The following is a 12,382-nucleotide window of genomic DNA, read 5'->3' as shown; positions in this document are numbered from 1 at the left end:
AAAGTAAAACAACAGTCTATCACACAAGCTGTACATAAACCTCATGTTATTGGGCCAGAGAGGGCGCTGACACTTCTCTGAACCCAAACATACAGTAATTACAAATGAAAGTCTTTGTGGTTTTTCAGGATTAAATTGTGTCATCGAGTTGCCAAACTGAACTCTTGGATGATACTTCACTTAAACTAATCAAAAAACATTGATTGCTACAATGTTTTATTGTGCAAACAAAGCTGCGGTGTAGATCTGGCAGCTACTTTCCGCACAAGGAACAGGTACTGTCAGTGTCAGCAATACTGAAGGATTTCTATTATTCCCAGGTATATATCTAATAGTCACTAATTACCTGACATTTCCCGCAATCCTCACACTGTAACTGTCCTGCATTGATCTCAAATTCTGTTGGTATTATTAATAGAATGTTTCCTACACTCCAATCAGAACTTAAGTGTCTTCATGATGTTTGCCATTACAGTACACATATTGCTAATTTTCCTGCGCACTTCTATGGGGTGCGATGTTGCTCGCCATGGCACGTCGTCACCATCATATCTGATTAAACCGCTGCCCCCCCCCCTAATTAAATTAAAATTGAATTGAAACACTTACCCTGTCACATGATGCATGACGTCTCACTAATTATACCCAATATTTCCTTCATTTCTTCTTCTTTTATTCCCACTGCAAAAAAACACCTAATATTGTTATTTTCTCCCAAATGTCTCAATTGTTTCAAAGGGGTAAATTTACTAAAGTGAGAGTTTTTAGAAGTGAGTTTTAAAAGTGATGTTGCCCATAGCAAGCAATCAGATTCTAGCTATTATCTTCTAGAAAGTGCTAGTTAAACGCCAAGTAGAATCTGATTGGTTGCTATGGGCAACAGCTCTTCTAAAACTCACTTCTAAAAACTCTCACTTTAGTAAATTTACCCCAAAGAGTTTTCTCCTTGGAATCTATGAATTCCTATTATAAATCCATTAGATCTAATGTGTCATTCATTCATTGTGATGACGTTTGCTCAGTTAGTCGCCAGCTGTTCACAAATGGTGACAAACAGACCCCAGAAACCGGCAGCATCATCCATTTTTCCCTGCACGCTTTCGGGTCACTAGAGCAATGCGGAACATTTTCCTATCCTTACAGCACTTACCATGTTCCTCCCGATTGATAAATTGCCGTTAAGTTATCGAACAGACGGAATGACAGAGAGGGTTAGAAAATTCTTCTTCTTCACTTAACTCTTTCAAGTCTGATTTCTCCACAGCTGTAAAAGTAGAACTTGTGTGCAATGTATTGTCATTTATCCTGATAAAATGTATTCTGGTACTCCTCTTATTTTCTGTACTATGCAAAAGAGATTTTATTCACAGATTCAGTCTCTTCATACAGTGTGATAGCTACAAGTACTATAAATCTGCTTTCTACAAGAATCCAGGCTGACCATAGTATGGGACATTTATCATTGTAGCGTGTCACATAGAACAGATAACACATCTAACAATGAAAATAATTGCTGAAACCATATTCGTTGGAGATTTTTTTCATAGATGCGAAGCTAGGTTACTATTTTCTTATTGGCTTTACAGCTTCAGTAGTCACCGTTTGGTCCTGCCAGTCAGAATCTCTACGACTAAATATAGATAATATGTTTACAGGTAAAAGATCCCATATTTGTATATTATAGAAGTGTGTGTCTGCACCAACTGTGATGAATACTACCTTGATAAATGTCTCGCAAATGCTCACATCCCTGGCAAACTTTTAATGTAATAAAACTTTTTTCTTTTCTTTTCTGGAATTATTAAAATTGTGTTAAACATTTAGAAATGCCTAATACTCTGCTTTGTACAGGGATGTAGTTAACTTACCGGTGGCCGGGATGCCAGCCTTTCATATCCATTCCTTTGTACATATAACTATGTAACATAAAAATGTCTATGTAATAGTTCAGTACAACTTAAAGTATAACTCTGCCTAAATATGAGATGAAGGCATTAATATACATATATATATATATATATATATATATATATATATATAATTTGTTTTAATCATTATTTTAGGTTCTGTTCAGCGGTAAAAACATTTTTTTGCATAAGCACACTGCACTCTCTCTCTTGAGCATTTGTACAGCCTCTCCAGGGGAGCTGTGGTTACATTGCACTTTTTGGGGCTCTCACCTTTCTTCTGTTATTGAGAAATAATGGCTTTTGGGGGGGGGGGGGGGTTCTGATTTTGCAGTAACTACATGTTCTTAATCTTCACGCCAGCCCTTCCACCTTTGTTAGAATGTTCTTGTCCTGACCCCCGACAATTTGCATTCTGGAAAATGAATGGCGTGTATTTAACAATAGTGCTTAATTAATCTTTTATTATTGCTATCTTTGAAAGTTACATGATTAATTGCGTCTTCGCTAAAAGCCCTTCTGGTGATTCATCGCTCAAGTCCAGTAATTAATGTGTCATCAGAAGTGGCCAGCCTACTTTATTTCACGGGTTATTTAACTTCAGAAAGGGAAAGTAACAATAACGCATACTTTTATTTCACAATCTTTTCTCTTCTAGGAGCCAAAGTAAACACGTGTTTGTCTCCTGTAACTCTCTCGCTTTCACCGTGGAATGTTTAGGAACGTACATTGTTACATATTTAAGGGTTCCTCTTTTGTACAAACACACTGGTTAATGCTGTTTTCCTGAATCTTTCCTTCTTCTTTTCCCTTTTCTGTGTGTGTCATCCCCTCCCAACTTCCCAATGTAGCAAGCTGAGCAGTTGTTCAATCAGATGTACAATCCTGTAAGTGGCCATAAATGGAACACACGACACAGCATGCCACCTCCATCGTACAGCAATGTATCAGCATATAGCTCTGCACTTCTTGTCTCATAACATCACTCCGGCCATACTCATGTGCTCCGGCTCTGCCTGCTTCATGTCTGTGTCTCACCGCCGAGAACGATCGATTAGTAGCTTCCGCTTTGTGCAGCACCACTGCTGCGTGCATGAGAGGTGACTAGCAGGTTCAATGCATCTTATACTGTGTAGGATCCTTCAGGTATACAGTGTTTGTCAACTCCCATAGAGATTTTATATATATATATATACACAAGAGGAATAGAATAAACTATTCCACTTGTGGGTGCGCGATATCATAGATTAACTAAGACACAGATGTAAAAAATCATTAATATTTAATAATATAATATAAAAGTACCTAGTTCTTGGCTAGGCTTGCATAAAACCATACACCACACAATTCCAATAATACATATATATATAATTATAATGGAACAATATCCTGATATATCCCCACTTGACTGTTGATAAACAATAACGTGCCTAGAAACCACTAGAGCATGTAACCGATCATATTCTTTCACAATCTCACTCTAGGTAGCAATGCTACAATGCTGCCAGGATTGTTCATATATCTTATCCAATATCAATTAATGATCTCTTATTCATTTATAGAGAAAATATGAAAGGTCCTTTATCAAATGAGGAATAGAACCTCTTAAGTGGCTTCTTCTTGTGGAAAAAAAAGAAACAAAAAGCAGTAGGGTATAATGGTATCAATTGCTCCGATATAATAGAGCTCTGACTGGCCGTATCCCGTTTTCAATCCGACATCAGTCTTCACCGCTGTTAGCGCAACACCCGCCGTATTTTGCCAAGGAGTAATGGATATTTACTATCATTCATAAGTAATGTACCGCCCCATATGGAATAATAATGGGCATACTCACAGTTTTGTATCAGACACTCCTGGCTGGCTCCGGTGTTTAATCTTTTTAGCGTATAGCGTGTATAAAGGGAATCGCATCCAGCATCTGAGTCTCCACGAATATCATCCAGTAAGTATCCACAGATATGCCAGGGGTCAGGACTGGTCCAAACAATGTCCCTATAAATGTCCTTGACGCGTTTCTCTGCCTGGTTCAAATGGCAGTTTCTTCAGAAGGTCAGTAATAGAGAATTGCTTTTTATTTTAATAGTTATTTATAAATAGGAACTAGTTCTATTTCAAAATACCATTCAAGGCTCTACACTGTAACTGAGACACGTATTACGGAGCTTTGCTTATACTGTACCACACAGCCAGGCGGATCAGCAGCTGCTTAGGAAATAAACATGCATGGTTTTAATGGTGCACAGGTGGGGTCCACGGAATTCCTCAACGGCATGTCATATTTGTAATGCCGGAGTATTAATCATACAACAGTACTTGGAAACCTTGTCTTAAGGCGCTGTAAAGTGGATCTGTCAACATATATTAAGTTCTGTAACTCACTAGTATCCCTTCAGTAACTGCCTATATACAGTATAGCTTCAATTCTTGCCATCTACCTGTTTCCTTTGCTGACGGCTCGTGGCCAATGTCTGCGAATGGTTATGTAAATTGTAGGAAGGAAACAGATTTATCATCCAATTATGAAAAAAAAATGTAAAAAAAATGAAAAACACTGATTGTGATTGGAAATTTTTTCACCTGTTCACTGCCCAAAAAAGTAGATTTCTAGAAATGTAGAATTAAAACATATCTATCTATCTATCTATCTATCTATCTATCTATCTATCTACAGATGTGTCCATATACATCTAGCCTCCTTGCACTTTAAACAGCCCTTCTAGTAACGCCATGCTGTGGCGTGACTCGCTAGCACCAAGTGTGTTTTTGTGCGACTTTTTACATTCAAATACATTTTATTCGCAAGGCGGTGCAAATATTAGGCACAAGCAGCTTCTGCTGATTAAAATGACATGCGTCATGCCTATGTTCAGTGTGCAAATGGGGGTGTATCTGTATGGGAAACACTACATGTTAATGTTAGTGTTACAGCCACTGACTCTGTAATGTAGCATTTCACATGCAGATACAGCTGCAGTCGCACACAGGACATAGGCATGACGCATGTCATTTTAATCAGCAGGAGTTTCTTGTGCCTAATATTTGCACCGCTGTGCGAATAAAATGCATTTGAAGGTAAAAAGTTGCACAAAAAGACACTCAGTGCTAGCGAGTCACGCCACAGCATGGCGTGACTAGAAGGGCTGTTTAAAGTGCAAAGAGGCTGGATGTATGTGGACGCATCTGTACCATATTTTCAAATCATTAAAACTAGTTTTATCCTACATAAAAGTACAGTTAGTCATGGAGTGCCTGTAGTATTAGGCCCACTATCTCCTTGGACAAGATGGATGCTACATGGGTATGAAATGAGAGTATGCTGTAAATCTCGTTTTTTTTTACAAAAATATTGAAATATCAATGATTTAGACCGTAGACTGAGCATTTGATTATTATTCATTGAAACATTTTCAGAACAATGGAAGCTCTGAGCCAGCTGTGAGGGCTTCATCCAACACTAATACCAAGCTTGTCCGTAACTGACATCATACAACGCAGCCAATGAAAGACATTTATACAACTGCAGATAAAGAGACAGGTTCTGCTAATTGAACACATTCTCCTTATTTGCTCCAAGTGGTCTTTGTTATAGCATTATACTTATCCCGAACTAAGTTTGGAAACTTGTTCGGACACCTACAGCCCTTTCAGTAGAAAAGTGTTAACATTGATACTAGCCTCATGCCTTCAGGCACCAGTGCAGGACCACGCTGTGTTATTTTCTTAGGATTTTCTGTGTATGTCAATCCTTCCTGTCTAACATACACTATGTAGACAAATGTGATTGGACACTTACAGCAAATAGATCATCAAAATTTTATTGATGTCAGTACTTTGTAGGTTTACCACGTGTAGTGATTACTGCAGACACCTTTCTTGGCAAACTGTCCACAAGTTCCTGGACAACAGCAGGCGGTATGTTTTGCCATTCTGCCTTATGTACAGTGACCAACTGTGACACTAAAGAAGGTCAAGTCGGCTTAGAACGCACCTGTCGCTCCAATTGATCTCAGAGGTTCTCAATGGGGTTAAGATCTGGTCTATGAACTAGCCAGTCCACCCAGGTTACCGAATTTTCTGTATACCAGTCCAGCGTTGCCCTAGAGAACCATGACAAGGTGGCATTGTCGTCCTGATAAAAATATTCAATGCTTCCGTAGAATTGAAAGTGTTCTTGTCGAAACCGTCACATTAGTGGCCATTTGGAATTCGTGTGCTATGGCATGCATGGTATGCATTTCACTTGGCATCCAATCACTTTTGTCTACATAGTGTACATACTAAAGTCTTCAGAGGTTACATGTTTAAGACTGTACACCATCGTAATTAGCCAATATCCTGCAGTAGATGTGGTCTTCACAAATAAATGCAGTAGTCCAGGTGTGTCCTGACTAGAGATCTGGAATACTGCATTATATTTTTTACTAAATTTTTATCAGGATTTACCATCTCTCCATATTGCTATTTGTGCACAGATACACAGAACAGTCGTTCCCCTAGAAACTGACTGTGCTGACACAGCTGTTTGGCCACTGGCACTTGTTGAAGATGTTACCACAGATTTTTGGCCGCCAGCAATTGCCATCAGTAGTCTCACCAGCCGTTGGCAGGTTAATGTCATGCATTGCACTCTTTGACTTCTCACGGTAATTATTTTCCCAATGCTGACATGGTTTTTCGATAATTAATGTAAGCAGTTGCCCAGCTTTAATCATTGTCTGACTAACATGTGGTTTTCACAATGAAAACCCTGAGGACAGCTCTGCCAATTACATTTGTCCATAATGCTATCCACAGACCATCATTTTGTGCCCGGGCAATGTGTAAATTCCTCTTTGTTGCATTTTGCAAGATTGTTCTCATCACGAAGGCTCCAGATTGACCCAAATGATTGTTCTCATCTGCTTTTATATTTATTATTTCCAGTTCTTTTTAATCACATGCAACCTGTAACTGATCAGCCGTACATATCTTGGTTGCGTTCTCTCAGGCCTTGTATTGCGGGAATTTGATGCACACATGATTTGAGAGAACAAACCAACGTTTTCCAGCTGAAACACAAGCACAGCACAAGGCGACGCACGGCTTTTAACAATAACAACAAGTGTGTTGTAGACCAGACGTTCACGATGTGTCTCCACAAAGGGAACAGAATTTAATTTTGTTTTGCTTCACATCACGGCACAGCAAACTTCCCCATCTAATATCTGTCTTCTGCAGATTGTTCTGTACAGCCCTAAGGGCTATGTTCTGGGCCAAAACTCACTGAGAAGAACTGGTTCCCATCCTTTGCGAGAATGCAACACTTACAGACACAAATAGTATTATATCCCAGTGTTCTGTAGCCAGCCAAGCACAGTCTAGTGATATCATCCTGCACTATGATATCGTAGCAAGTCCATTATAAAGGAGCAGGGTTGGACTGGCCCACAGGGTTACAGGGGAAATCCCCGGTGGGCCCCACTGCCTGTGGGCCTACCCCCTCTCCTCTAGGTGTCAGGTTTCAGACCTCAAAATATAGATTGTTACTACTACTAGATGGTCAGTCACGTGGTGGAGCAGGACCACTGATCAAAATGGGGGTCTTGGTTCCCTTCAATAGAAACTACACCAAGATTTGTCTAATGGTGATCCATTAATCTGTGGTGGCTGGCCTCACCCACACTGGTGGAAGACCACTCCCCTTAAGCATGGGCCCCTAAAACTGCATTCCTCCTGTGGGCCCTTCTTGTCCCAGTCCGACACTGCTACCAAGTAGTATTAAATCTGTATAAACAGTGAATTCTGAAGTTATTTCTTATGTATTATAAGCAGTTACACTTAACTGGAAATTATACAGATATTCAAAGTCTGATATGAGAATTTCTGTGTCTTGCATAACATTTCTCCACCTACAGCCTCATGTTTTTATATGATTACAGACCCCATTGGTGAGTTTGGATATTCTTGTAGATTATAGTAAGAATTGCTATTATAATATTTTTGCTCCATCACAATACTGCCACTTGTACTGGCATCTTAGAATCACACCCTGTACCTGCAGGCAATCAATCACCAAGTCACAACTTTGGGTCATGCTGCCATCAATATAATACCGATATATTCATGGCCTAACCTGCCAACTGAGGTTGACCAAGATAGATAAGTAAAAAAAAAAGTATTGTATTCTCGGTAAAATTAAACTGCACATCAATTTGTGGCTAAGTGTGTTTGGAAAAAAAAATAATACAGTAGAGTTTTGCCTGTCACAAAACAAGCACACAAAAAAAATTGATAATTTAAATTTTTTATTACTCTGAAGGATCCTGCAAAGTATAATGTGTATGCATGATTTTTATTATTATTTTTGTATATTTATTTGTATTTGGTTTACAATATCTGTAAGAACATTTTGTACAAGTTTTCTTTTGGACTGCTTTACTTTCCATTAACTACATTTTTGAAAATAATTAGAATTGAAAACTCTAAGTAGACTATGTTCTTTCTGATAAATCCTCAGATGGCAAGAGTTGACAAACATATTCAGACCAATACAGACTGACTTTATCTTGTTAGAAGTATATAGTACGTCTGGATTATCTACAAACCAACACAGATCAGTGCTTGGTGGATAAGTTTTGGAACAGATTGGGGAGAACTTATTGTTTGTATAGGTGTAGGTAGTTTTTGTTAGTAAATACTTTCTGATATCAGCAGGCTTGCTCTCAACAGGTATAAAGTTCTTGAACTGGATGCCGTAATGATGAATACCTGTTTCCTCCCCACTGGATGCAAAATTAGTGTTTACAGTAATGAGAGTAATTGTGTCTCACTAGCAAACAATTTTATGTCAAAGTAAGGGGAATAATGGCAGAAGGTGAGAGCGAGCCTCAGGTCTCACCAAGACCATTAAATGAAAAATACAAAGCATCGTGAGAATTATTTTGAGGCTCTGCGTGAAGTGTCTATCCCATTTTGAGAAAGGGGATATCATGTGGGGAACCTGTCATTTACGCTGTTGTTTGAGAAAGCACTTCGGGTGTTAATGTGCAACGTCTAGGATTTTGATGTCGACAAAACTTATAAAGCGAAGGGTAGATGTGAAAAGTGAGAATTAAAATTTCTGCCAGGAGCTATTCTTTTTAGAATGCTGGCTATGTATTCCATATTATACATGTACAAGGCCAGATTAAGACCTTAAGAGGCCCTAAGCACTTGAAAGATTTTTGTGCCCCCATATGTATATATTTTCCTCCCCCCAAAAATCCCCTAAGAAGGGTTATCTCCAAAATTCTCATCAAGACCTTTAAAACCTCCAAATTTGGAGAACCTCCCCCCCCTCCCATCTGGCAACACTGTACTGAGCACCGCTGCACTCACTCTCAGTGGGCGACTGAACGGGACAGACTACATGACCAAGGCAAGAACGATCACGTGAGCCTCAGTGGACCATGCGGCAGTTTATCATTTACCAGATTCTAATTTTGTTGTATTCCCAAGATTGATGTATATCATTAACCACTATTAATACTATTTTATTACTATCTTATTAATGTAAATAGCCCCTTTTGTGGAATCTGGTTCAGCTGCACCATTTGCAGTTTTGCACCAAATGGTTCATGGTAAATCCGGCAATGGAAAATTTCTTTGGTGCCCCCCTTCACTTGATGCCATAAGCATGTTCTTATTTTGCTTAATGGTTAATCCAGCCATGTACATGTACCATATATTGCTGATAACAAATATAATACATGGTGCTCCAGGTTGATGCAAGTTGTCAGTTTGCTGGATTTGCAATGTTAATGACATGTTAAAGAAATGTGGTGGACTGGTCAGGTACTGGCAGAGGGTAGGCAAGGGATACTTAGGGTGGTAAAATACCTCAGTTGATGTGGTCTCTTTGAGGAGAGCTTCCCAAAACTGGATATTTGAGGAGATTGCCACCATATATGATGGAGAATACTTTTGCTGGGTCAGCCCTCCCAACAGAGTTCTGAATTCGCATGGAACACATGTTTAAGTCTTACTGGGATATGCTATTATTTCAGGTTTGGCAACTTGTGCTTATAAGATTGGTGTAAAGAAACTCTTCAATATAAGATGGAAGAATCATAAAGGTTCCACAGTGATCTTGTCAGTAGTTCTTCAAACAATGGGAAATACCATAGTATTGTTTAGAATGCTAATGTATGTATTGATATAGGACAGAAAGCCATCTGGACGTAGGCTCATTAGAAATTTGGGGTTATGCCAGTGTGGGATAAGAGGCTGTGCCAGCTAATATTGTTTACTGCAGCAATCCCAAGTGAATAGAGAGAGAGCTCGACCACGGCATGCTCCCTAATCCATTAGGTCTGTCACACCTATGCAGCCAAAGACTAGTATCACCTTACTTATATTCTGGTATGAGGTATACATTTTGAGCATTATCAGATCTGTACACAAGGTAAGTACTAAATTATTATTTTGGAGGGCAATGCAGAATTAAAGGATACACACAAAATGAAAGGAAAATAATTAGAAAGGTTGGTATAGCAAATATAGGGACAGGGGTTCCTCACCATTTAGGTAGCTGTATCACCCCATATCACACAGGGGAGTCTCATAATTATAGTGACTACTGTGAGCTAATAAATTATTTCCAAGAGAGCAGTATACAATCAAGGATGTCTAAGGTGCACATCACATCAATCATTTGCTCATTCATAGTGATAGCAGGAATCAGAACTTTAATATAGACCTGCAAAAAGAAGGGGGGTCCTCTATTGTGACCACTAAGATGATTTCTACTTGTCATTTGGATAAACTGGACTAGTGAGTATGTCCAAATAACACCACTTTCTGCCCTGTTTGATTACCCTTGTATTTCGTAATGTGACGGTATGTTCTACCGTCTATACAGCAGTGTAGAACCCTTGTGACATCATATAAATAAAACATAATAATAACTTTAGCAGATTTCCAAGAGTGGCAACCCAGGACACTTATACTCATCTTATCAAGCCCATAGTATTTGCTTAGGGCAGAAATCTCCTGAATATTCTGATTATGAACAATTAGAGTAACAATGCAATCAGATTTATTTAGATTTTATCCATGAAGAGTTTAGGTTTTATTTGTAGTTCCAGAATGTCTTAAACTCATGTTTGTATTGTATTTATGTAGCACGGGACGTTTAGCATCCTGGAGATTGAAACTTAGATTGTCCTTCTGCCAATTGTGTCTCTTTCTTGAATTTAGAATCCAGTTTCCTTGAAGTATTTAGTAAGCCAAACTTTTAAGGTTATAAAATGTTTGTGCCGGCTGATTTCTGTTTTTCTCCAGTTTTTTAAAAAAAAAGAGAAAAGTGGATCTATTCTAAACCCAATGTTTGTATTGCTTTGTACAGATTTCTGTCTTATACAGGTACTTTCTTTCCTTGAATGGCATCCTATTTACTAGATCATTTACTTTTTACTTCTGAGAGGATCCATCTAATATTGAATTAAGAAACATTATCCTGTCAGCAGCTTTTACTTAGTCACATACTAATTTACATAAACTACGTTAAAATTGGTACTCTGTTACATATGGCACAGTGCTGTACACATTAAGATCACAATGGCAACTCCCTGTTAGCAAAGCTGAGATCAGTACCATATAACTGTTAGCCCTCTTACACTGGGCTTTAAAATACATGTGTGTAATTTGTTGGAGTTTAGATCCACTTTAAAAGGAGTCTGTTTGGTATTTTGCGTAATGAAACACATTATTTGTTCAGCAAGAGTGCACTTCTATTCTTAGTAGAGAGAGACAATGGTTATGTAGTTTGGGGCACTTTGCACAGTTGGGTTGATGTCACTTATCTCTCCAGTTGAATCCTTATCTAAGTAATATAGGCAGTAGAGATGATCTAGTTCAAGGGTGGGGAACTTTTTTTCTGCCGAGGGCCATTTTGATATATAATTTATTTGCGGGCCTGGTGCAGGCCACGCCCCCTCCATGTGATGTTACTCAGAGGCAGGGCCACATTTGCCGGTGATTGCAGCAATACCCTGAGGATGCTCCGGGAGCTGTAAGTGCAGCAGTGTGACCGTCTGAAGCGTCGTAAGGACACTCCAGGCTGCATGCTGCATAGATTTTGGCTGCATGGTGCTATTCTAGGCACCCTGCTAGCCAGATGAGGCTAGCATAAAAAAGCTCAGGGGGCCAGACCCTTATTCGGCCCCCGGGCCTGAGGTTCCCCATCCCTGATCTAGTTCATCAAACTGATTCAGAATGCCCCCATGTTTGGCTGGTTCGAGGGCGTTCAACCTGTACAGTTGTGATTTTTGAGCTACAGATATGCCCAGCTATATTGTTGCTGCATGTGGCGAATTGCTCCATGCATAGCGTGAGATGCGCAGCCGCGAGCGTATACGCGCACTGCGTATACGACCACTCCTCCATAGGAATGCATGGTGTGATCACAGTGCACGCCATAGTGTGGCTTAATTTATGCAGGCGCAGGGAATCGC

The 12,382-nt window shown here is 39.3% G+C and overlaps 1 protein-coding gene across 1 annotated transcript in view; it reads left to right on the top strand.

The window, feature by feature from the left end:
• ERC2 (ELKS/RAB6-interacting/CAST family member 2) overlaps positions 1-12,382 on the top strand; it is a 1,040,188-nt gene that overhangs the window by 451,828 nt on the left and 575,978 nt on the right. The window contains exon 13 of the mRNA XM_088472750.1: positions 2,759-2,794. Coding sequence (XP_088328876.1) covers positions 2,759-2,794 — 36 coding nt within the window. The remainder of the gene's footprint in view (positions 1-2,758; positions 2,795-12,382) is intronic.

Source organism: Taudactylus pleione, unplaced genomic scaffold (genome assembly GCF_031769625.1).
Source record: "Taudactylus pleione unplaced genomic scaffold, aTauple2 ptg000128l, whole genome shotgun sequence".
Classification (NCBI taxonomy): domain Eukaryota; kingdom Metazoa; phylum Chordata; class Amphibia; order Anura; family Myobatrachidae; genus Taudactylus; species Taudactylus pleione.
This window is presented reverse-complemented; position numbering and strand designations above follow the sequence as displayed.